Source organism: Scyliorhinus canicula, chromosome 11, assembly GCF_902713615.1.
Source record: "Scyliorhinus canicula chromosome 11, sScyCan1.1, whole genome shotgun sequence".
Classification (NCBI taxonomy): domain Eukaryota; kingdom Metazoa; phylum Chordata; class Chondrichthyes; order Carcharhiniformes; family Scyliorhinidae; genus Scyliorhinus; species Scyliorhinus canicula.
Window position 1 is genome coordinate 150464626 of NC_052156.1, and position 26674 is coordinate 150491299.

General features: G+C 49.3%; 1 protein-coding gene across 2 annotated transcripts in view; it reads right to left on the minus strand.

The window, feature by feature from the left end:
• The window catches only part of LOC119973493 (fascin-3-like), a 49112-nt gene extending 22438 nt beyond the window's left edge, over positions 1 to 26674 (minus strand). For both annotated transcript variants that reach the window (XM_038811723.1, XM_038811724.1), the window contains exons 1-4: positions 26435 to 26674; positions 12083 to 12773; positions 9409 to 9527; positions 2726 to 2885 (exon numbers count right to left, since the gene is read on the minus strand). In XM_038811723.1, coding sequence (XP_038667651.1) covers positions 2726 to 2885; positions 9409 to 9527; positions 12083 to 12773; positions 26435 to 26551 — 1087 coding nt within the window. In that variant the 5' untranslated portion in view covers positions 26552 to 26674. The remainder of the gene's footprint in view (positions 1 to 2725; positions 2886 to 9408; positions 9528 to 12082; positions 12774 to 26434) is intronic.

The following is a 26674-nucleotide window of genomic DNA, read 5'->3' on the forward strand; positions in this document are numbered from 1 at the left end:
GGACCGCTATTCTCTATACCATACACAGGTGCCGCTATTCCCTATAACATACACAGTGACTGCTATTCCCTTTAACATACACAGGGGCCGCTATTCCCTTTAACATACACAGGGCCGCTTTTCCCTATAACATACACAGGAGCCGCTATTCCCTACAACATACACAGGGGCCACTAATACCTATAACATACACAGGGGCCGCTATTCCGAATAACATGCACAGGAGCCGCTATTCCCTATAACATTCACAGTGGCCGCTCTTCCCTGTAACATACACAGGAGCCGCTATTCCCTATAACATACACAGGGACCGCTATTCCCTATGACATACACAGGAGCCGCTATTCCCTATAACATACACAGGGACCGCTATTCCCTATGACATACACAGGAGCCGCTATTCTCTATAATATACACAGGGACCGCTATTTCCCATAACATACACAGGAGCCGCTAGTCCCCATAACATACACAGGGACCACCCCTCCCGATAACATAGACAAGATCTGCAATTCCCTATAACCTACACAGGAGCCGCTATTCCCTATAACACACACTGGAGCCGTTATTCCCTATAACATACACAGGGTCTGCAATTCCCTATAACATGCACAGGAGCCGCTATTTCCCATAACATACACAGGAGCCGCTATTCCCTATAACCTGCACAGGAGCTGCTATTCCGTATAACATGCACAGGGTCTGCAATTCCCTATAACATACACAGGGTCTGCAATTCCCTATAACATACACAGGAGCTGCTATTTCTCATAACATACACAGGGGCCGCTATTCCCTATAACATGCACAGGAGCTGCTATTCCCTATAACATGCACAGGGTCTGCAATTCCCTATAACATACACAGGAGCCGCTATTCCCTATAACATGCACAGGAGCCGCTATTCCCTATAACATACACAGGGTCTGCAATTCCCTATAACATACACAGGAGCCGCTATTTCCCATAACATACACAGGAGCCGCTATTCTCTATAATATACACAGGAGCTGCTATTTCCCATAACATACACAGGAGCCGCTAGTCCCCATAACATACACAGGGACCACCCCTCCCGATAACATAGACAAGATCTGCAATTCCCTATAACCTACACAGGAGCCGCTATTCCCTATAACACACACAGGAGCCGTTATTCCCTATAACATACACAGGGTCTACAATTCCCTATAACATGCACAGGAGCCGCTATTTCCCATAACATACACAGGAGCTGCTATTCCCTACAACATGCACAGGAGCTGCTATTCCCTATGACATACACAGTGACCGCTATTCCCTATAACATACACAGGAGCCGCTATTCCCTATAACATGCACAGGAGCTGCTATTCCCTATAACATGCACAGGGTCTGCAATTCCCTATAACATACACAGGAGCCGCTATTCCCTATAACATGCACAGGAGCCGCTATTCCCTATAACATACACAGGGTCTGCAATTCCCTATAACATGCACAGGAGCCGCTATTTCCCATAACATACACAGGGGCCGCTATTCCTTATACCATACACAGGAGCTGCTATTTCCCATAACATACACAGGGGCCGCTATTCCCTATACCATACACAGGAGCTGGTATTCCCTATAACATACACAGTGTCTGCAATGCCCTATAACATGCACAGCAGCCGCTATTCTCCATAACATACACAGGGGCCGCTATTCCCTGTAACATACACAGGGGCTGTAATTCCCTATAACATACACAGGGACCACTACTCCCTATAACATACACAGGGACCACTACTCCCTATAACATACACAGGGATGATATTCCCCATAACATACACAGACATTGCTGTTCCCAATATCACACACAGGGCTGCTATTCCCTATAAAAGATCCCGGGACCGCTATTCACTATTAAAGATATGGAGGTAGCTATTCCCTCTAAAATACACATGTATTCTCTCTAAAATTTGTTCATGGTCCATGGGCATGACAGGCTGTGCAGCATTTATTGCCCCTGATGGTGCTGTGGGGCCTGGAGTCACATGTAGGCCAGACGAGGTACAGATGGCAGATTTCCTTCTCTAAAGGACATGAGTGAACCAGATGGGTTTTTACAATAATCACGTTAAGGTCATCATTAGATTCCAGAGTTTTACTGAATTCAAGCTTCACCATCTGCAGTGGTGGGATTTTGAACCTGGGTCTCAGAGAATTACTCTGGGTTTCTGGTTGAGTGACGATACCACTACGCCATTGCCTCCCCACAGGGGTTGCTATTCTGTATAACATACACTGGGGTTCCTATTCCCTACAATATACACAGGGGCTGCTATTCCCTATAACATACACAGATTCTGCTATTCCCTGTATAAAATACAGGGGCTTCTTTTCCCTAGATTATATCCCCTGGATCTGCTATTCTCTAGACTATGCACAGCGAACACCATTTTCTATAATGTCCAAAAGGGCTGCTACTTATAGTATAGGGAGGGGCAATTATTTTCTAGAAATGGTGACCTGTATCCCAATCCATTTCCCACCTTTGCTCCATATCTCTCGATAACCTATGCAGCAAACACCTGTCCACCTTTTCCAAGGATCTTTGCCCTTTTGGGGGGGAGGGGGGGGGGGGGGGGGGAGTATTCCAGATGTCCAGTACCGTTTGTGTGAAAAAGTCTTTCCTAATTTCCATCCTAAAATAGCCTCTTCTAATTTTCAGGAAAAGTTTTTGTTTAGGTCTCCCTTACCTGCCTGCTGAGCACTGGCTACGATCTGTCCAATGGGTTTCATTGTCAGGTATTGTTTGTTAGCAGCTTGTAACGCTACTTTGCCGTGACACCATCTCACGGTGAAGTAAGTGGTCTCCTCAATGTCTTGCCCATCAGCCAAAATGGCAGCTTGTCTCCGCTGTTCAAAAAGTCAGATGAGAGAAAGCAGGCAGATATTTGTATTTAAATATCATTAAAGTCTGTTTTTATTGCCAATTTAATAAACCATGGGCCTGTGAGGGGGTGAATTTCTACTTTTTTCCATTGCCCTATCATGAACTCACCATCAGGTTGGCGGGTACCCCATTTAGGCACCATAACCAGGGCCTCTCAAACCTCTCACCTCAACTTCAGCTCAGCCACAACTCTGCTGCAGATCTTCTCATCCACGCCAAATCTCATTCACTCATCATGCCTGTGCTTTCTGGCCTACGTTGGATCCTGGCAATGCTTTGATTTTAACGTTTTAATCCTGATATTCAAATCCCTCCAAGCCCTCACCCTCCCCATTCTGTAAACTCCTCCAGCACTACAACCCTTGAGATCTCAGCATTCACTAAATTCTGGCCTCTTGTGCACCCCTGTTTCATTGCTCCACTGTATTGGAGGCCATGTCTTCAGCTGCCTAGACCCTCAGCTCAAATTCCTTCCATAAACCTTTCTAACTTTATCTCCTCATTGAAGTTGCTTCCATTCTTTTGGTCATGTGTCCTCACATCTCCTAATTTTGCCTGTTGCCAAATTCTGGTTGATAACACACCTGTGAAGCACCCTGGAGCCACTAACGACTTTAAAGATGCATTATGAATGCAAGTCATGGGTGTTGTTGTGGATCTGATGGTTCAATGGGAGAAGCTCCTCAGGATTTGGTCTTAGTGGCGGGTGTGGGTGGAGCAATTGGACTCCAAGAAATGACGAAGCAACAATCGGCTTTCAATGTGAATATTGCCAGAAATCAAGGGAGCGGCTGAGGGGTTTCAGAAAAGTCCAGTCAAGCTAAACCACAAGCCAGAGATTTAAATCAGGAAGAATATTGGAGCTGGTTAAGTCAGGTAAAGAATGTTGTATTGAATTGACCGTCTGTTTTTCAGTGGAAAAGGTACATGAGGATGGTGTATTGCCAGCAGATTATCCAAATTCACTTATAGCCCCGCCACAATTGAAAATTCCAACCCAATTTCTTCAGTCTCACTATCATTCCCCCACGATAACCCCCTCTCCATGGAGCTTAAAGGGTTAAATTATAAAGACAGGTTATATAAATGTGCTTTGGAGTCTCTTGAATTTAGGAGCCTCAAAGGCCGCCCTCTTGAGCTGTTTAAAATGTGAAAGGGATGCAATAGATTAGATGGAAAGAAACAATGGAGCTCAATATCCTGCCCCAAGGCAGGTTTGGAGTCAGGGGGCATTTAATCAGGTGGAAGGGTGCTGGGTGGGCACCCCGACCCCTTCCCGCTCCTGCCCCGATTATATCCGGGTTGGGCGGGTATGGATGGATTTCCCGCCCCGATGCCAGTCGAGGCCCTTAATTGTGCAATTCCTTTATTATGTCTGCTTTCATCAACCTTACAGAACACTTTCATATAAATAAATATGAATAAATAAAAAACCATTCCCACATGCCGCCTTGGATTCTTCTGCCAATCACTTTAAATCAGTTTCCTCTGCTTCCAGAATGTTCTGCTCCTCAAACTGTTTCTTCTTGTTTTCTTTAACATGCTGTGAGATTTTGAACATTTCTAACTAATCTCCCCTTAACCTTTTCTGCAACCAGGAAAATAAATCCAGCTGCTTTATTCATCTTTCGAAACATTCTGATAAATTTCCTCTCCACCTTCTCGAAGGCTTTCATTTCCTACCTAAATTGCGATGCTCAGAATTGGTCGGCGTACTTCAGCTAGGGGTTAACCAGTGTTCGCCAAATGTCTAGCACACATCCTTCCTTCCTTTTTCTACACGACGTCTCTCTTGATCCCGGAATCTATCTTTTAACCAACTTCCCAACTTGTCCTGCCACCTTCAAAGATGTGTGTACAAACCCTTGCTCCATGCCTTTACCTTCTTTAAAATGCTACCATTTGGCTTGCATTGCCCCTATTCATTCTTCCTACAAAGACAAATCACTTCTCACTTTCTGTGTTATCTTCCGTCTGTCCGCACATTTCACCAGTCTGTCTGTGTTCCCCTGATCTGCCTCACTGCTCAGGGGTTCTGCTTCATCTGCGAATTTTGAGATTATCTCGAAAAGAACAATAGTTCTATCACTGACCCCTGGGGTCACCATTACATATTTCCCTCCAATCTTGAAAATAACTCTGCTTTCTGTCCCTCGAGACAATTTTGTATTTACACACCCTCAGTCCCTTTAATCTTCAATTTTCCTCATAAATCTATTAGGCGATTCTCTATTAAACACATTTTAAAAGTATAAAAATGCACAACTGCATCGAAGATCCTGACACACTTTCTCCATTACTTCATCAAAGAACTCAATCAAGTTGTTTGTGCTGGATTTCAATTATTAATCCACGTTTTCCCAAATGCAAGATAATTTAGCCCAGATTATTGTCTTGAAAAGTTTCCCACTTCCGACGTTGGTCTGACCTCCGTGTAATTGGCAGGTTTATCTTTGTCCCTTTGTTTGATCGGGGATGTAACATTTGCAATGCCCCAGTCCTTCGATACCACTTCCACATTGAAGCATTGAACCACATTGAACCCCACATTGAGGGGGTTGGAACATAGTGACCACAGCCGCTGTAATTTCCACCCTAAATTCCCTCATCAATCTCATCTGCCCTTGTACTTTGAGCACAATAAACCCTTTCAGTATCTCCTCTTCATCTATTCTGAACTTATTCAATTGCTGTGTTACTTCAGTGACAGCATTTTGTCTTTCACATTTTAAAATCAGCCATCTCTTTCTTTTACGGTAGCATAGTGGTTAGCACAATTGCTTCACAGGCTCCAGCGTCCCAGGTTCGATTCCTGGCTTAGGTCACTGTCTGTGCGGAGTCTGCACGTTCTCCCCGTGTGTGCGTGGGTTTCCTCCGGGTGCTCCGGTTTCCTCCCACAGTCCAAAGATGTGAAGGTGAGGTGGATTGGCTGTGATAAGTTGTCCTTAGAGTCCAAAACTGCCCTCAGTGTTGGGTGGGGTTACTGGGTTATGGGGATAGGGTGGAGGTGGGTGCTTGGGTAGGGTGCTCTTTCCAAGAGCCGGTTCAGACTCGATGGGCTGAATGGCCTCCTTCTGCACTGTAAATTCTATGTGTCTATGTAAACGTTCGAAATTATAAATAAAAATAGAAAATTCCTGGAAAACCTAGCCGGTTGGCCTACATCTGTGGAGAGAAAATGGAATTTTTCATTCTGGAGATTAGGTTCGGTGGCGGAAGTGAAGATTGGAATGACTTCAGTTGGAGAATGGAGGTGGCGGAGCAGATCTTGTACAGATCAGCCCAATAATTTTGTAACCCATCAAATCTTACAGCAGGGTGGGCAGGATGTGGTCTGTCCCGTCATTACCTCAGGCTCCAATGTCTGCAATACTGTGAACAGTTTTGGGTCCCTTATCTAAGGAAAGATATACTTGCATTGGAGGCAGTCCAGAGAAGGTTCACTAGGTTGATCCTGGGGACCTGGGTATAGAAGCATTTCTTATGAAGCGAGGTTGAGTAGGTTGGGCCTGTGCTCATTGGTGTTCAGAGAATGAAGGGCGACTTTACTGAGACATATCGGATACTCAGGGGGCTTGACAAGGTAGATGATGAGATGATGTTTCCCCTTGTTGGAGAGCCTTTGACCAGAGGGCATAATCTCAGAGTAAGGTAGGTGTCACCCATTTAAGACAGAGATGAGGAGGAAGTTCTTCTCTCAGAAGGCAGTGAATGTGTGGAATTATTTACGACAAAGAACTGTACCGTCTGGGTTGTTAAGGCTGAGATAGATAGATTCTTAATCAAGTAATGTGGGGAGTAGGCGTAAAGTGGAGTTGGGGATTATCGCATCAGATCAGTCATCATCTTGTTGAAACGGGGAGTAGGCACGATGGACCGAATGGCCTACTTCTGCCGCTATGTCTTATGGTCTTATTCTGGTCAGGGCACCATATTTAAATGGTACCTTGGCAACCATTCACTCTGCCACTCTGCTCATTGACTATCCCCCACCCCACCCCGGTTTCAAGGCAACCTCACTAGATGCACGCCACTTAGGTACAGTTGTGGAAGTGAATGTTTGAGATTCCTGCTGGTGGGTGCTTAATTTGGAGCGGGGTGGGGAGGCAGGATTCCGGTGTGCTGGCCTTTTAACGAACATTGGTGAGGTACCAATGGGTAGGAAGGAAGAGATAATGCAAAAAATAGCTCAGTTTTTAAATTTGCCAGAGACACAGCCTGAATGTGAAAGTAGACTGTTAATCTCTTTTAAATGAATGGCAGTCAGAGCAAAACTGTCTGACTTGTGGTCACAGCTTCATCCAGAACTGCACTGCCCCGCTTTTCCTACAAAATGCCTGACGCCTTTGTTCCACCCAGCCATAACATCATATTACCAAGTTGAAATCTAGTTAACTCCACAAGGAATCCCCTTAGTCAGAACAAACCTCCATTCGCCCAAAGCTTTTACGATGCTTTAATTACACCCCTGGCTCCTAACCTTTCACATCAAGATTCTTTTAAAACATGACTACAGCAGTCAAACACACTCTAACCCAGGCTTTCAACCCTTACTGCAGCAAATATTCATGATACAATACATCTGCAATTGCTATATTCATCACACCACCGATTAGTAAACGTGTGGGTCTTGTGAAGAGGAGAGTTGGAGGAGGTTCACTCAGATAATAAACAGTAGCATAGACCATTTAGGCTTGTTTCTGGTATGTCAATTTTGCGCAAGGCAAGTGTGTCAATTTGTGGTATCCATAATGCCGCTGCCCCCCCCCCCAACCACCATTTCCACATTCAGGAGAAGAATATATCTTTTTAAGTTTCAACCAAAATGTTTTACTCGTGTTTACCATATTCCAAAAAAAAAGAAAATCTTGGAATTTATTGGTGGAAGTCCAAGGGCTGTAACAATCTCAGTTCAGACTACAATACTCTTCTCAGCAGGAATATTAAGAAAGTTCAGGGGATGTGAAGCCCAGAAAACCCCACGTTTATTTATTGCTTCTCTCTAATTCTTTCCTCCCCGCCCCCCCCCCCCCCCTTCCCTCTTTCGAGTACCTCACCAGGTATAGTTTCACTGAGCGTCTCTGACTCTCTCACCTTACATTATTTGGTGCAAGTGCTGAACACACATGATTGCCAAGTAAATATCATGAGCAAAAGTAGCAGAAGGCAAAGCTCCTAGGCTCTGTACATCAGTACAGATAGTGCCAGTGAAGGGGATTACTGGCATATGATTAATAGAAAATTAATCACCTTAGTGTGATTTGAAGTGACGTTTATATAAAATTGTGGATTATGCAAGCTTTATCAGCAACCCTTCCTACTGAGCCCTTGGCCTAGTGGATAGTATGCACACCACTGAGCCAGCAGGTCAGAAATTCATGTCCCATTCTGGACAGTTTTGAACACGTTATATTTTGGTGCAGTAGTGAGAAGAGTGTTTCACTGCCAGAGGTGCCACCTTTCTAATGCGATGTCCAACTAAGGCCGCGTCTGCCATCGCAGGTGGATTGACAATATCCCCCATGGTGCTATATTGGACAAAACCAGGAGCGTCCTCCGCAGTGCCCAGGCCAACATTTATCCCTCTAGCAACATCGCTAGAAACAGATTGCCTGCTCATTATTTCATTGCCACATGTGGGAGCTTTGTGTGAGCACATGAATGCGTCGGTGCAGACTCGATGGGCTGAAGGGGTTCTTCTGCACTGTAGTATTCTGTGATTCTGAAATTGGCTGCCGCAATTCCTACATTGCAGCAGTGACTACACTTCGAAAGTATCGCATTGGCTTTAATGTGCTTTGTGACATCCTGAGATTGTGAAAGGTGCTGTTATTTGTTTTTGCCCATATCTGTATCTAACTACAAAGCACTTTGAGCCGTTTTTTTCTGACATTCTGGAACTTTTGTGAATTGCAGTAGTTGATGTGGTATTTCTTTCAAATGTGCTGAACGCTCATTTTCCAATTGTATTTTTCTTTCTTTAACCTCGGTCAAGATAGCACATAATGATTATCTTGTTCCTAGTTTACTGTACCTTTGTTTACAGAAACATCTTAGGGACACCAGGAAGTTGCTTGACAAAAAAAGGTCATCCCCTGCTAAACTTCATTCATTTTAAATGAGGGCAGATTGAAGTTTTGCAATGATGTTGGCCCAAATATCTCACATTAAATTTATCTTTGTCAGATTCAGAGTGTGTTACAGTGCAGAAACAAGACACGTCAATCGAGCCTGCACTCGTGGCTTCCCCCACACAAGGCACACTGGCTAACCCTACTCTTCTGTGTGTTGCATTTAATATTTAATCCATTTAATATTTATCCTTTTCCAGCAACTATCTAATTCCTTTTTAAAATAATTTTATTGACCCTTTCCTCCCACTTATTTGTAGCTGGGGTTGGGTAAATGCCTGGAAGATTCACTGCATTTGAACTCTGCATGACCTCACCATGTGATAATATTATGTGATAATACTGTGTGACCTACCTGTGCCAGGAGCTGCCCATTGATTGTTCTTAGTCTCACACGGTCAGAATTCAGGTTGACCTCATACTGAAACAGTGAGAGCTGAGTGCAATTCTCAAAACGAGCATAAACCTCCACCCCTAGGAAGCAGAGCAAAACACAGCAGAGAGTTGAGTAATCATCACCTTGTGATTGTTTATCACTGTATTGTTTGATCTGCTAATGGTAAAACACAGAATGTGACGGGAAAACAGAATGACTGTACAATGATAGGAACGCCAAATCAAAGCCCTATCTATTCCATCAATAAAAGACCTCAAGGCGTAATGGTATTGTCACTGGACCCGTAATCCAGAGACCCAGGGTAATGCTCGAGGGATCTGAGTTCGAGTCCCATCACGGCAGATGGTGAAATTTGAATTCAATAAAATTCTGGACTTAAAAGTCTACTGGTGACCATGAAACCATTGTCGATAGTCGTAAAAACACATCTGGGGGCCGCACGGTTAGTATTGCTGCCTCATGGTGCCGAGGTCCCAGGTTCGATCCAGGCTCTGGGTCGCTGTCCGTGTGGAGTTTGCACATTCTCCCAGTGTCTGCGTGGATTTCGCCCCCACAACCCAAAGATGTGCAGGGAAGATGGATTGGCCGCACTAAATTGCCCCTTAATTGGAAAAACTGAATTGGCTACTCGGCTACACAACATTTACAAAAAAAAACCCATCTGGTTCACCTAATGCCCTTTAGGGAAGGAAATCTGCCATCCTTACCTGGTCTGGCCTACATGTGACTCTATACCCACAGCAATGTGGTTGACTCTTAGCTGCCATCTGAAATGGCTCAGCAAGCCACTCAGTTCGAGGACAATTAGGGCTGGGCAATAAATGTTGGTCCAGCCAACGACACCTACATCCTAGTAATGAATGAAAAAATACATTTAAATAAGACAGAGAGAGCTTTCCCCGGTAACCTGGTCAATACTTGTCCCTCCACGAACATCACAATACAGATTATAATATTGCTGGTTGTGGGATATTGCTGTGAGCAAATTGGCTGCTTTATTTCCAATAGTAACTACTCTTCAATAAAGTGTAAAGATAATGTTGCCGTAGCCCAGATGACCGTAGGCTGCTTTCCCTTTTGAGGGGGAGAGCTGACAGGTGGTGATTTAACCCAAGGATGACTACATCTCAGGCGAGGGACAAGGTTGAGAAGGCGGGCCTTACAGTAGTACCTCTTTGGCTGGGTAATGCCTTGGAACATCCTCAGGTCATGAAAGACATTATGTGAATGTATGTTTCTCATTTGTACAGTTACTGATTATTCAACAGGTTTATTTAGCAGGTTAAAAGTTAAGTTGGTAAACACAATAACAATAATTCTATTTTTTTTAATAAGGTATGTTTACAAGACGGATTTGTCACATGATAAACCCGCCAGGAATATACCCGATCTGAGTTGACAACCTTATCAACTATTGACACTTCTTTACTCAGACTCCAGGATTTGTTTCATAATCAACCTTCTGTTTCAGCAGCATTTATGGAGCATGTATTTTGCCTATTCTGTCTATCAGTGTGGAGAACTATATACTTGTCTGCATTACATTTTATCTGCCATCACTCTACCCACTTGTCCAACTTTATTCTGTAATCTGTGAGCTGTCTCTTCGTGTTCCTCGGGCTAGATCCTACAGACCACCGTGGGCAGGAAAACAAGCGGGCGGGCTGTACATTAGGCTGCTGTGCTACGCCACGAGTCCACCCACTCTCGCCCCACCACAAATTTACATGCGGAGTGGGGGAGGCATTGAATGGGTCATGTGCCTGTGGCCCAATTCAGCTCTTTAAGTGGGAGATTAGTGCCCAATTAAGGATCTCACCCTGCTGCCCCTTCAATATAATGAGCAGCAGAAGATAGTGCACAAGGTTCCACTTCCTCATTCTTGGTGAATTGTTTGAGACTCCCAGCACCACTTATCTTTCCATGCCAGTGCTTTGTGCTTACCATGATGTGGAGATGCCAGTGTTGGTCTGGGGTGAGCACAGTAAGAAGTCTTACAACACCAGGTTAAAGTCCAACATGTTTTTTTCAAACACTAGCTTTCAGAGCGCAGCTCCTTCCTTAGGTGAATGAAGAAGTATGGTTTTATGGGGGCCTGCGCCCCTGACACCTTCACTGCTTAATCAGCCAAAAGCACCTGAAAAGGCAGCGACTGGTTGCACCAGCAAATACCCATGCCATTTGTGCAGGGTAGGAGCCCACACCAAAAGCGAAACTGGAATTGTTTCAGGTGGAATGTTAGCTAGAGGGCCATGGTACTTACTGCCCTACCAAGTGTGCCACATAAATTTGCTAGAATTGATTTTGGTTTATCAATAACAGCGGATAAGTTTGGATAAAATAAGGTGGGAGGAAGCTCATGGATAGCATAAACAGTGGCATCAACCAATTGGGCCATGTGACATGTTTCTGTGATGTAAATATGTTTAGCTTCTCTGGCAGTGTAGCATTCCCTCAATAAAGTACTGCAGTGCCATTATAGATTGTTCACTCCTAGCCTGGGATGGACCTTGAACTTTTAACTCACTGGCTCATGGATAAATATTCCAACAAACCATTATTCGGCAATTGGTAGAACAAATAAAAAACTCAACCACACAGTGCATGGGGTGAACCTGCTAGTTTGCCTCACCGTAATTAATTGCCACATATTTCTGTGACTTAGTCTTCAGTGTGATCCAAGGCTTGCTCCTCTTGATGATGAAGATATCTTGCATATCTGATGGATGCATCCCAATGGACAACAGGCCAGTTCTTGAGTGAGGATACAAGACCCCTCGGTTTCCAGCAGAAAAGGTGGCCATGTAGCCGGCCTTCAAGTGCATAATGAAAGCCGTCAGCTTCGAACGTTTGCTCAGCAGTTGATTTTTAACGGACAAGTAGCGACAGTCACTTGTTTGGAGGTGATACTTTCCATTGTCAAAGTGAATCAAGAAAATACATTCCTCCGAGAAAGGAGCTGGGGCCTCAGCAAAGCCATTGTCCTCACTACAGTGCATCTGTACATAGGTCTTCGACTGAGGGTGGTATAGTACAACTTGGGGATGAATGGCAAGATGAGGAATCCATTGCTGGGATCTGTTCGTCTCCTTCTGTGTGCAGCGAACCCCATCAATATTCTTCTCAAGGTAAGTTCCAAGCACGATGGACTTGAAGATCCAGGATCCATTAGGCTGGTATTCCAAGAGAAACAAGCTGAATTCATTGGGAGGCGCACATTTAACTAAACCATCTGCATTTGTCTGCAAAGCCAACCCGTTAAATGCTATCAGTTCCACTCGGACCTGAAATCCTTGACTGGATTTGAATCTCACTTCCCAGATCTGCACAAGAAACAGTGAGAGACAAAGTTCATTTCTGGAGACCACTGTTGCAAATAAAAGCACAACAATCAGCAACAACCCACTTAACTCTTGTCACACATTACTGCCCCCCCTCCCCCCCCCCCCCCCCCCCCCCATCCCTGGTGACCAATAGGAAAATTGCCCCCTGTTTCCCATGCAGGCAGCAGAAGTACTTACTCAATGCTTGTTCAAATAGTTAGTCTCCATCATGGGAATCTGGAGAATAAGTGGCCAATTACTATTTGGCTAAGGGAGTGAGTGGTGTTGAGCTTGGTCATGTTCCCAATCAACAGCCCAGTCAGTGATGGTTATTTTCGAAAATGCATCACTTGGTGATATTGCTTTTCTTGTCAAAATGGCAACACTGACTGTAGGGGCAGCACGGTAGCATTGTGGATAGCACAATCGCTTCACAGCTCCAGGGTCCCAGGTTCGATTCCGGCTTGGGTCACTGTCTGTGTGGCGTCTGCACATCCTCCCCGTGTGTGCGTGGGTTTCCTCCGGGTGCTCCGGTTTCCTCCCACAGTCCAAAGATGTGCAGGTTAGGTGGATTGGCCATGATAAATTGCCCTTAGTGTCCAAAATTGCCCTTAGTGTTGGGTGGGGTTACTGGGTTATGGGGATAGGGTGGAGGTGTTGACCTTGGGTAGGGTGCTCTTTCCAAGAGCCGGTTCAGACTCGATGGGCTGAATGGCCTCCTTCTGCACTGTAAATTCTATGTAATCTATGCAATCTCCCCCAACACAACTGAAGCAAGGGCAGCACGGTGGCCTAGTGGTTAGCACAACCGCCTCACGGCGCTGAGGTCCCAGGTTCGATCCCGGCTCTGGGTCACTGTCCGTGTGGAGTTTGCACATTCTCCCCGTGTCTGTGTGGGTTTCGCCCCCACAACCCAAAAATGCGCAGAGTAGGTGGATTGGCCACGCTAAATTACCCCTTAAATTGGAAAAAATAATTGGGTAATCTAAATTTAAAAAAAAAACACAACTGAAGCAATTGGAGTTATTAGTGACTGGCTTATTTCTGTGTATGCATCTTAGTCTTTCCCCACAAAGTGCTCACATTTATTCCACATAAACCCCTTCAGAATTTGAACGAGTCCAATTGGGTCACCTCTTTAGCGAAAAACCCTCACTTGTTCAATCAATGCGAATCAATGAGGGGATCCTGAGGGGTCAGTAACCCGGGGATATAGATTTTATGTTATGGGTAGGGGATTTAGAGCGGTTTTAAGGAAAAACCTCGTCGGCCAGAGGGTGGTGGGAATCTGGAACTCACTGCCTGAAAGGGTGGTAGGGGCGGGAATTGTCACAGCATTTAAGAAGCATTTAGATGAGGAATAGCAGATAAGGCTACGGACCAAGTGCTGGGAAATGGGATTAGAATAGGTAGGTGCTGGTTTTCGGGGATTTCCCCGAGCTTCAACGCATCCCCCAACTATTGTCGGCTTTTGGGGCCGTCACAGGCTGCCAACGGGGCCGGTTTAAAATCCGGTGAAGAACCCCGCTCGGGTGTCGGGCCGCGGGGGCTGAGGCGCTGGACCCAGCGCGGCGTCGGGGCCAAAGCAGCGGGGGCGGAGCTACGAGGAGGCCGAGGAGTCAGGCCCGAGTCCAGGGCACCATGTAAGTGGGGTGTCCCACATCGGATGGCTCCCATCTAGGAGGAAGAAAGAAGGCTGGGACCTGGTCCCAGGGGAGCTCTGGATGAATACAGAGGAGAAAGAAAGAAAGTTGGAAGATTTAAAGAAATTTAAAGAAGTTTGGTGAAGTTTTTGTTTTCGTCCCCCAAAAAGAATAATTCAGATTGATGAAGGACAGAAGGGTGGAGGGAGAGAGAGGAGAAGAGAAAAAAAGTAAAAAACAATAAGCCGCTAAAGGATGCGAAAAGCAGCGTCGAAGAAAGGAGGAAACGCGGGTTCGCCGCTGAAGGAGAGACGAATAAAAGTGGTGACAGGATGGCGGAACCCGAACTGCAAAGGGGGGGCTCTTTATGGTGGAGAAGATGACCGAGGTGATGGCGGGGGAGCTGGAAAAACAGTTTGCGAGGCACATGGAGGCCTGGAAAAAGGAGACAGCGGCCGCATTGAAGTTACTGGTGGAGGAAGCAATCGCCCCGATAATTGCCCCGTTGAAGGTGTCGGTGGCAAAGGCATTGGCCGAGGTGAGAGAGCAGGGCAAGAAGTGGAGGAAGTCATGTCACGACATAGCGACCAGGTCACCTCGATGGGAGATGAGTTACGGAGGGCTGTGGAGATTAATAGAGGACTCCAAGCAAAGCTGGAAGACTTGGAAAACCGCTCAAGGCGGCACAATTTGAGAATTGTGGGCTTGCCCGAAGGGACAGAGGGCCCAAGGCCAACACAATACTTCGCTAAGAAGTTGGCGGAGCTGATGGGGGAGGTTGGGAGCCCCTCCCAGTACGAGCTAGACCGAGCCCATCGGTCATTAAGGCCGAAGCCCAAAGTGAACGAGCCGCCAAGGGCAATAATTATCTGCTTTCATAAGTTTAGCATGAAGGAGAAGGTGTTAAACTGGGCAAAGCAGAATCGGGAGATACTATGGGATGGTACTACGGTCCGGATCTACCAGGACTTGACGGTGCAGTTGACAAAAAGACGAGCGGCGTTTGGGCGAGTGAAGGCGACGTTGTACAAGGGGGTGTGATTTGGAATGGTGTACTCAGCGAGGTTGAGGATGCGGCTGAGGCGTTCGAGAAGGCAGAAGGCTTGAGACAGACATGAAGAGTGGAACTGGAAGAGAGACTGTGGACTGTGTTTGAACAGCCCGAAAATGTATAAATGTTATAACTTTCTTTTTACGGATTTGTATTGTAATCTACTTCTCTTGCATTGTTATAGAGTTCAAGTTAATGGTGGGTGGATAAGTGCTCTGTGTTACGACGGTTAATTGTTATGTTAGTGAACTGTATGGGTTGGATTGTTGGGTTTGGTTTTTTTTCTCTGGGACTGGGTGGAAGGGGATGATATGTCTTGGCGGGGGGGGGGAGGGGGGGGGGGGGCGAGCCACCCACACTACCTAGCTAAAGTCAGCTAGTGAACAGAGGTGAGAGGAGAGGAGGGCTGCGGACATTGGAGCCTGGATATCAGGCGTCAATGGGCCTACGAGGCGAGCGAGAGGGGGGGAAGGGATGGATGCTGGGGGATGTTGTTTCAGGGGGAAATTTAGGGGGGTTTTCGGGAGGGGGGAAGGGATTCGATGTTAACAATGGACGGGGGGGATTTCCGGTGGCGGCGATGACGTAGGAAGCTGCACATTTGGGAGCTCCCATTTCAAACGGACTTTTCGGCTCTTTGTAGAGCCCAAAACTGAATTTTTTCAACGTCTCCCGGTGGGAGAAGGTGTGCTGATCGACTTTCTCTGCATTTCATGACTTGAACTTGGAGTGGAAAGGGGGAAAAAACGGCAGCAGCTCCCCAGAAAAAAACGGGGGAAGGAATCCAAGATGGCGGCCGGCGGAGCACCAGAGGAGTGGAGGCTGTGGGCACAGGAGCAGCAAGCTGCTCTCCTGCGCTGTTTTGCAGACTTCAAGGCTGAGGTACTGAGCTCTCTGCAGGAAACGAACAGAAGGCTGTCGGAGATTCAGACGACCCAGGGTGCTGCCATCCAGGCGTTGCAGACGCAGGCCACTGAACGAGAGGAGGAGGCCGTGGTCCTCGTGAGTAAGGTGGAGGGGCACGAGGCACTCCATAAGAAGTGGCAAGACCGCTTTGAGGAGCTTGGTCACCGCATGAGGCGGAAAAATCTGAGGATCTTGGGCCTTGTGGAGGGGCTGGAGGGGTCGGATATGACAACCTACGTGGCTACAATGCTGAACTCGCTAGTGGGGGCAGGATCTTTCCATCTGCCCTTGGAGCTGGAGGGAGCCCACAGGGTACTGACCAGGAGGCCTAAGGAGAATGAACCCCCGCGTGCGGTGCTGGTGAGGTTCCACCGGTTTAGTGATCGGGAGTGCGTGCTGCGCTGGGCCAAGAAGGTGAAGAGCAGTAACTGGGAGAATGGGGTAGTACGGATCTACCAGGATTGGAGTGCGGAGGTGGCTAAGCGGCGGTCCGGGTTTAATCGGACGAAAGAGGTGCTTTACAAGAAGAAGATAAAGTTTGGAATGTTGCAGCCTGCACGCCTGTGGGTAACTTATTCGGACCGGCATTATTATTTTGATTCCCCGGAGGAGGCGTGGGCCTTCGTGCAGACAGAGAAACTGGACTCGAACTAGGGGTTGGGGGTTGCGGGGTCGGTTGTAATGCTTTATTGCTGGTTTCTGCTGTTGCTGTGTTTTTTCTGTACTTTTGTAATTTTGATATGATTATTTATTGGGGTGTTGTTCTGTTTTTTTGTTGTGGGGCATTGTTTGAGTTTTGTATCTTGCGGGGAGGGTTGGGGGGGTTTCTTGTATTCTATGTCGGGTTGGGGGTATGGAGTGGGGCTGGTATTTGGGAGCTGCGTCAGAAGGGTGTGGTGGGGCAGTGTGAAAGCGCGGGCTTTCCTCTGGTTTCCCGCGTTGCGGGGCTGGGGGGTGGAGGCGGTGATGGGGTGGGGCGGGGCCTTAACTGGCTCTTCCCCGCGCTGGAGCGGTGCCTGGAGGAGGGATAGGATGGGGGATGATCCCACTTTGCGAGGGGTCGGGTTATTGGCGGGAGTTTCCGGGGTCAGCAGAAGTTAGCTGACCCACGGAAGTACAATGGAGGACGGTTCACGGCTAGGAAGGTTCCTAGCCTGGGGGGGAGGGAGGGGGGGGAAAGGGGAATACCGGGTTGCTGCTGGCAGGGTCAGGAAGGAGCTGGTGGGGGCTGGGGGGACAGAGGTGAGGTGTTGTCGCTGTGGGGACTGGGTCGGGCGGGGGGTGCTGGCCTGGGGCGGGCAGTCGACGGGCTATGGCTAGTCGACGGTGGAGGGGGGCGGGACGCCCTCTGATCCGGTTGGTCACCTGGAATGCGAGAGGATTGAATGGGCCGGTGAAGCGGTCGAGGGTGCTTGCTCATCTGAAGGGGCTAAAGGCAGATGTGGCAATGCTTCAGGAGACCCACCTGAAGGTGGCGTACCAGATCCGTCTGAGGAAGGGGTGGGTGGGGCAGCTTTTCCACTCTGGGTTGGATGTGAAGAACCGGGGAGTGGCGATTCTGGTGGGGAAAAATGTGTCGTTTGAGGCATCGGAGGTGGTGGCGGATAAGAGGGGTAGGTATGTTATGGTTAGGGGCAGGCTACAAGGAGAGAAGGTGCTACTTGCTAGTGTGTATGCCCCAAATTGGGACGATGCGGGCTTTATGAGGCGTATGCTGGGACGGGTCCCGGATCTAGAGGCGGGAGGTCTGATCATGGGGGGGGGGACTTCAATACGGTGTTGGACCCTTCACTGGATCGGTCCAGCTCCAGGACGGGTAGGAGGCGGGCGGCGGCCAAGGTACTGAGAGGGTTTATGGACCAGATGAGAGGAGTGGATCCATGGAGGTTTGTGAGGCCGAGGGCACAGGAGTACTCTTTCTTCTCCCACGTACATAGGGTCTATTCTCGGATAGACTTCTTCGTGGTGAGTAGGGGACTGATTCCGAGAGTGGAGGAGGCCGAATATTCGGCCATTACAATCTCCGACCACGCTCCGCATTGGATAGAGTTGGAGATGGGGGAGGTGCGGGACCAGCGCCCGTTGTGGCGGTTGGATGTGGGGTTGTTGGCGGAGGAGGAGGTATGTAGGAGGGTCCGGGAAAGTATTGAGGGGTACCTCGAGGTGAATGATACGGGGAGGTCCAGGTGGGGATGGTCTGGGAAGCCCTGAAGGCAGTGATTCGTGGGGAGCTGATATCCATCCGGGCACACAGGGAGAGGAGCGAGAGGAGTGAGAGGGATAGACTGGTGGGAAAGATGCTGGAGGTAGACAGGAGGTTACGCAGAGGCACCAGAGGAGGGACTGTTGGGGGAGAGGCGCAGCCTACAGGCTAAATTTGATTTGCTGACCACTAGAAAGGCTGAGGCACAGTGGAGGAAGGCACAAGGGGCAGTGTACGAACATGGTGAAAAGGCGAGTAGGATGCTGGCTCATCAGCTCCGCAAGCGGGATGCGGCTAAGGAAATTGCTGGAGTGAGAGATAAGAGTGGGAATGTGGTGCGGAAGGAGGTAGAGGTGAATGAGGTCTTCAAGGACTTTTACGGGGAACTGTACCGGTCGGAGCCAACGGTGGAGAGGAGGAGAATGGAGAGGTTCCTCGACGGGCTTTCTTTCCCGAAGGTGCAGGAGGAGCAGGTGGAGGGGTTGGGGGCGCCGATTGAGCTGGAGGAGCTAGTTAAGGGGATCGGGCAGATGCAGTCAGGGAAGGCGCCGGGGCCGGATGGGTTCCCGGTGGAATTTTATAAAAAGTTTGTGGACCTAGTAGGTCCCTTGCTGGTGCGGACACTTAATGAAGCGTGGGAAGGGGGGACTTTGCCCCCGACGATGTCGCGGGCGCTGATTTCGTTAATCCTAAAGAGGGACAAGGACCCCCAGCAGTGTGGTTCATACAGGCCCTTCTCTCTCCTTAATGTGGATGCCAAGGTGCTGGCAAAGATCCTGGCCACCAGGATAGAGGACTGTGTGCCAGGGGTTGTACACGAGGACCAGACAGGGTTTGTGAAGGGAAGGCAGCTGAACACGATGTGTGGAGATTGTTGAATGTCATCATGATGCCGGCGATTGAGGGGGAGGCTGAGATAGTGGTGGCGCTGGATGCGGAGAAGGCCTTCGATAGAGTGGGGTGGGGGTACTTATGGGAGGTGTTGAGGAGGTTTGGATTTGGTGAAGGGTTTATTAGGTGGGTGAGGCTGCTATATGAGGCCCCGATGGCGTGTGTGGCCACGAATGGGAGGAGGTCGGAGTACTTCTAACTTTACCGAGGGACCAGGCAGGGTTGCCCCCTGTCCCCCTTGTTGTTTGCATTGGCAATCGAGCCGCTGGCGATGGCATTGAGGGGTTCAGGGAGGGAGGTGGAGAGGTTTGGTGCGAGGGGGGGAGGAACATAGGGTGTCGTTGTATGCCGATGACCTGTTACTGTATGTGGCGGACCCGGTGGGAGGGATGCCGGGGGTGATGGATCAGCTAGCTGAGTTTGGGACCTTTTCAGGCTATAAACTAAATTTAGGCAAGAGTGAGGTGTTTGTGGTGCACCCTGGAGACCAGGAGGAAGGAATTGGTAGGCTCCCGCTTAGGCGGGCAGGGGAGAGTTTTAGGTACCTGGGGGTGCAGGTGGCCAGGGACTGGGGGACTCTTCACAAGCATCATTTCACCAGGCTTGTGGATCAGATGGAGGAGGAGTTCAAGAGGTGAGACATGCTGCCATTTGTCGTTGGCGGGGAGGGTGCAGTCCGTCAAAATGACGGTGCTTCCGAGGTTCTTGTTCCTCTTTCGGTGCCTGTCCATCTTCATCCCCAGGGCCTTCTTTAGGAGAGTGACTAGCAGTATTTTGAGCTTTGTGTGGGCACATGGGACTCCGAGAGTGAAGTGGGTTTTCCTGGAGCGAGGGAGGGATAGAGGCGGGCTGGCGCTGCCCAACCTTTTGGGGTACTATTGGGCGGTCAATGTGTCAATGGTGTGTAAATGGGTGATGGAGGGGGGGGGGGGGGGCAGCGTGGAATAGAATGGAGACGGCGTCATGTAGAGGTACGAGCCTGGGTGCCTTGGCAACGGCGCTGTTGCCGCTCTCTCCTAAGAGGTATACCACGAGCCCGGCGGTGGCGGCGACCCTAAGAATCTGGGGACAGTGGAGACGGCATCGGGGGGAAACAGGGGGTTCGATGGAGGCTCCATTGGGTGGAAATCATCGGTTCATCCCGGGGAACAATGATGGGGGATTTAGGGGGTGGCAAAGGGTGGGTATCAGTAAATTGAGGGACCTGTTTATTGGCGGGAGATTTGCGGGCCTGGGGGAACTGGAAGATAAATTTGGCCTTCCCCAAGGGAACATATTCAGATACTTGCAGGTAAAGGCGTTTGCTAGACGACAGGTAGAGGAGTTCCCTTTGCTGCCCTCGCGGGGGGCGATGGACAGAGTGCTTTTGGGGGTGTGGGTTGGAGAGGGGAAGGTGTCTGACATTTATAAGGTAATGCAGGAGGTGGAGGAATCGTCAGTGGAGGAGCTGAAGGCTAAATGGGAGGGGGAACTTGGGGAGCAGATAGAGGACGGGACTTGGGCGGTTGCCTTGGAGAGAATCAACTCTTTCTCTTCAGGTGCGAAGCTTAGTCTCATCCAATTTAAGGTGCGGCACCGGGCCCACATGTCCGGGACTAGGATGAGTAGGTTCTTTGGGGGTGAGGACAGGTGTACCAGGTGTTCGGGGAGTCCAGCAAATCATGCCCATATGTTCTGGGCATGCCCGGCACTGGAAGAATTCTGGAAGGGGGTGGAGGGGACGGTGTCGAGGGTGGTTGGATCCAGGGTCAAACCAGGATGGGGACTCGCGATTTTCGGAGTTGCGGTGGAGCCGGGAGTGCAGGAGGCGAAAGAGGCCGGTGTCCTGGCCTTTGCGTCCCTAGTAGCCCGGCGGAGGATCTTGCTGCAATGGAAGGATGCGAGACCCCCAAGTGTGGAGACCTGGATCAGTGACATGGCGGGATTTATAAAATTGGAGAAGGCCAAATTTGCCCTGAGAGGATCAATACAAGGGTTCTATAAAAGGTGGCAGCCTTTTCTGGACTTCCTGGCTCAAAGACAGGTATATTGGTCAATAGCAGCAGCAACCTGGGGGGGGGGGGGGGGGGGGGGGGGGGGGGGAAGGGGGGGGGGGGGGGGTGGTCCTTATTGTAGTTTCTATTTTTTTTCTCTACAGTTATGTAACTTAACATTGTGTTAATTTAAGTTGTTAATAAGTTGTGTTGTTCATTGAGGAGGGGCGAATGTTTATGATTGCTATCATTATTGTTATTGTTGGTATTTTATTATGGTCAGATGTTGTTGTATATTCAAAATTTTTCAATAAAAATTATTTTTTGAAAAACAATGGACAGGGGCGGGTCAGGCTTATGGGGCAGGGCCTGGTGGTATGTTGATGGTGGATAAGAAAGGTGGGGGGGGGGGGGGTGAGAGACCCCCAGTAAGGATAGTCACGTGGAACGTGAGAGGGCTAGGCAGTCCGGTCAAGAGGTCAGGGGTGCTCGCACATCTTAAAAGTCTGAAAACCGATGTGGCAATGCTGCAGGAGACTCACTTGAGGGTGAAGGACCAGGTGAGACTTCAAAAGGGCTGGGTTAGTCAGGTGTTTCACTTTGGATTTTATGGAAGGGCTCGAGGGATAGCGGTGTTGGTCAGCAAAAGGGTACGCTTCTAGATGGAGAAGGTGGTGGCAAATCAGGGGGGGTAGATATGTGATTGTGGCCGGGGCGCTGGACGGGGGATTAGTGACGCTGTTAAGTGTATACGGTCCCAACTGGGACGATGTGGGATTGATGAGGAAGGTGTTTGGAGCCATTCCTGACTTGGACACACACAAGCTGATTGTGGCGGGGGGGGGGGGGGGGGGGGGGGGGGGGGGGGGAGTGCCGGAGCCAAGGTTGGACAGATCACGGCCGCGCTTGCTGGTCCCATCGGGGGGGCAAAGGCGCTAGCTGGGCTAATGGTGAAAATGGGAGGGGTGGACCCTTGGAGGTTCCTGCACCCAGGGGAACGGGAATACTTGTTTTTCTCAGCAGTCCATAGGGTATACTCGCGGATTGACTTTTTTGTGGTGGGAAAGGCTTTGCTGGCTGGAGTCACGGGGTCGGAATACTCTGCAATTGCTGTGTCAGATCACGCGCCACATTGGGTGGATATGGTGCTGGAGAAGGGGGTAGTGCAGAGGCCGGGGTGGAAATTGGATGTGGGGCTTTTGGAGAACCAAGTATTCTGTGAAAAAATTGAAAAGGTAATTAAGGAATATGTAAGATTCAACTGTACGGGTGAGGTGTCAATGGCAGTTGTCTGGGAGCCTCTAAAGGCGGTAGTGAGGGGTGAGGTAATTTTGCTTAAGGCCAGGGTGGACAAAGAGGAGAGGTTGGAGCGGCAGAGGCTAATGGATGAGATGTTGGAGGCAGATAGGAGTTATGCAGAGGATGGGGACCCAGTGATGCTGGGAATGAGGAAGGAACTACAGGCGAGCTTCGACCGACTATCCACCAGGAAGGCGGTGCGCCAACTGAGACGAGCGAGGGGTGCAGTTTATGAGCATGGAGACAAGGCGAGGCGTATGTTAGCAGGTCAGCTCCAGTGGGAGGCAGCAGCAAGGGAAATTCTTCAGGTAAGGGATAGGACAGGGAAGTTGGTGGTGGCTCCGGAGCTGATTAACAAGGTTTTTGAGGAATTCTACGAGAGGTTGTACAGGTCAGAGCCACCCGGGGGAGACCATGAGATGCTGGAATTTCTAGATGGGAGTACCTGAGGTTAGGGGAGGGAGACAAGGCTACGATAGAAGGACCAATACTGGAGCAGGAGATAAAAGACACGATTGGGAGGATGCAGTGGGGGAAGGTGGCAGGGCCGGATGGGTTTCCGGTGGAATATTATTAAAAATTTAAGGATAGGTTGGCACCCCTGATGGTGGGGATGTTTGAAGAGGCGATAGGGAAGGGAGTGCTGCCGCAAACCTTGGGGCAGGCATCGATTTCACTGTTGCTTAAAAAGGATAATGATCCAACGGAGTGTGGTCGTATAGGCCCATTTCACTTCTTAATGTGGACACAAAGGTATTGGCGAAGGTACTGGCGGGTAGGCTGGAGGGGTGCCTCCCGAAGATGATAGGTGAGGATCAGACAGGGTTCGTGAAAGGGAGGCAGCTGTTTTCGAATATTAGGAGATTTTGAACGTCGTTATGGCACCGGCGGAAGGGAAGGAAACAGAGGTGGCATTGGATGCCGAGAAGGCGTTTGATCGGGTGGAATGGGGGTACCTGATGGCAGTGCTGGAGCGGTTTGGGATTGGACCAAGATTTGTGAACTGGGTAAAGCTATTATATAAGGAGCCGAAGGCGAGTGTCCGCACGAACAATATTTGTTTGAGATACTTTTCTCCACCGTGGGACGAGGCAGGGATGTCCTATGTGTATGCCGACGACTTGCTGCTGTATGTGTCGGAACCGAGTGCGTCAATAGGAGGAATATTGGAGTTGCTGCGGGTATTTGGGTCTTTCTCGGGGTACAAGCTGAATTTGGACAAGAGTGAGTATTTTGTGGTGTCTCGGCCGGGGGTGGGGGCCGGGGTGGGGGCAGGGATGGGGGGGGGGCTACCACTCCGTAGGGTAGGGACTCACTTTAGGTATTTGGGGGTGCAGGTTGCCCGGGAGTGGGGAAGGCTTTGCAGATACAACATCACTAGTTTGGTGGGGAGAGTGAAAGCTGACCTGGCAAGGTGGGATGGTCTCTCTCTGTCACTGGCAGGTTGGGTACAGGCGGTTAAAATGAATGTGTTGCTGCGATTTCTGTTTATTTTTCAATGCCTACCGATTTTCCTGCCAAAGTCTTTTTTCAGGGAGATTGAGGGAAGGATGAACTCATACATATGGGGAGGGAAGGTGGCCAGAGTGAGGAAGGTGCTGCTACAGAGAGGACGGCAGGCAGGGGGTTTGGGTCTCCCGAACCTGATGTACTACTACTGGGCGGCGAATGTGGAGATGGTGCGGGGCTGGGTCAGAGGGGTTGATTCCCAGTGGGTCAGAATGGTGGAGAGTTTGTGCAGGGGGTCGGGGCTGAAAGCATTAACAACAGCGCCGCTCCCGATAGCTCCGGGGAAATACTCAGGGAGTCCGGTAATAATAGCTTCAGTGAAAATTTGGAGGCAGTTTCGCCAACACTTCGGGTTGGGGGCAGGGTCGAGGGAAATGCCAACCCGGAGAACCACAGATTTGAGCCAGGGAGGTGGGACGGAAGCTTTCGCAAATGGGAAGAGAAGGGGATTAAGACCCTAAAAGATTTGTTTCTTTGGGGTTTATTTGCAGGATTGAGGGAGCTGGAAGCGAAGTATGGGCTGGAGCAGGGAGAAGTGTTTAGATATATGCAGGTTCGGGACTTTGCCAGGAAAGAGATACAGAGCTTCCCGGAGGAACCAGCTTCCACGTTGCTGGAGGAGGTGCTGACGGCAAGGGGACTGGAGAAGGGGGAAGTGTCGGCGGTGTATGGAGCTATTTTGGAAGAGGATAAGGCACCACTGGAAGGGATCAAAGCAAAGTGGGAGGAAGAATTGGGAGAGGTTATAGAGGAGGGGGTCTGGTGGGAGGTGCTCCGGAGAGTAAATGCCTCCACCTCATGTGCGAGGTTGGGGCTGATACAGCTGAAGGTGGTGTACAGGGCACACCTCACGAGGGCGAGGATGAGCCGATTCTTTGAAGGGGTAGAAGATGCGTGTGAACGTTGGGGGGGGGGGGGGGGGGGGTGGGGGGGGGGGGGGGGGCGCGCACTAATCACGTTCATATGTTTTGGTCCTGTCCAAAGCCCGGGGAGTATTGGAAGGAGGTGTTTAGGGTAATTTCCAAGGTAGTGCATGTGAAACTGGACCCGTGTCCCCGGGAGGCCATATTCGGGGTGTCGGACCAGCCGGGGTTGGTAACGGGTGCAGAGGCAGATATTGTAGCCTTCGCCTCATTGATCACCCGAAGGCGGATCCTGCTGATGGAGAGCAGCCTCTCTACCCTGTGCCCTGGCGTGGCAGGGGGGACCTGTTGGAATACTTGACCCTTGAGAAGATTAAGTTCGAATTGAGGGGAAGTTCGGAGGGGTTCTGCAAGTCATGGGCACTATTTATTGTGCAATTTCAAGAACTGGATAACATTGAACATTAGTTGGGGGAGGATGGGTGGGTGGGTGGGGGGGGGGGAAGGGGGGCTGTGTGTATTAAGGGTGACTATGGGTAATCCCTGATTCCTTTTTGTCATTTGTTTATGTAAACATGCGGGCTGATGTTTGGGGGTTGGTGGGAGGATGGGATCGTTGTTATTGTTATGGGGTTTGAGATATTTGTTGTTGGTTATTGTTTGTTGTTGGTGGGTGTAAATTCGGGAGAAAATTTGTGATAAAGGAGAATAAAAATATTTAAAAAAAAAGAATAGGTAGGTGCTTGATGACACAGACACGATGGGCTGAATGGCCTCTTTTTGTGCTGTAAAACTCTACGGGGATGATTTTCAGCCGGCATTAGCCCTGTTTGAGATTGGCAATACGTTCACAAAATCCCGAGAGAATTGGAAAACGCGATTCTGTCCGGAGAGATCAAATTTCTCGATTTCCCCCACCCCTCGCCGGTGACATCATGAAGTTAACACACAAAGGACGGGAACCTCATTTAAATAGATTTGAATTAATTTAAATATTATGAACAGCCCCCCTGCCACATGATCCCCCCCTCACTAAATATTCATACCTCACCGACGTCATGTCACATTGGGGATCCCATTGGGAATGCAGAAGTAAGTATTGCCCCTGGGCAGGGTGCGAGGGACATGCTCCCAGCACAGGTTGGCACTACCAGGTGGGCACTGCTAGGTTGGCACTGTGCCAGCCTGACCATTCCAACCTGGCAATGCCAAATTGTGCAGGGGGGCAGTGCCCGGGCAAGCCCGAGGGGGAGTCCCATGGGGGGGGGGGGGGGGGCAGGTAGCATTGAAATCCTGAGTCATAGCTTTCTGTTGCGTAGTTACCTGTTTTGGACCAAGTGCTGTGGTTATTAGTGATACGACATTTCCAATTTGTTCTGCTGTCAGGTATTTGCCACAACTGGTTCTCAGACCGATTTTAACTGCTTCAGTATTTGACATGGCAATGACAGGTGGCAGCCCTTTGCCAAAATGTCACAAAACTGCCAAAAACAAAATAATCGGCTGCAAATTCTCCTTGCCGTAAGAAATCGTTCATCGTTCAGAAACTCCAGGACCACTTGA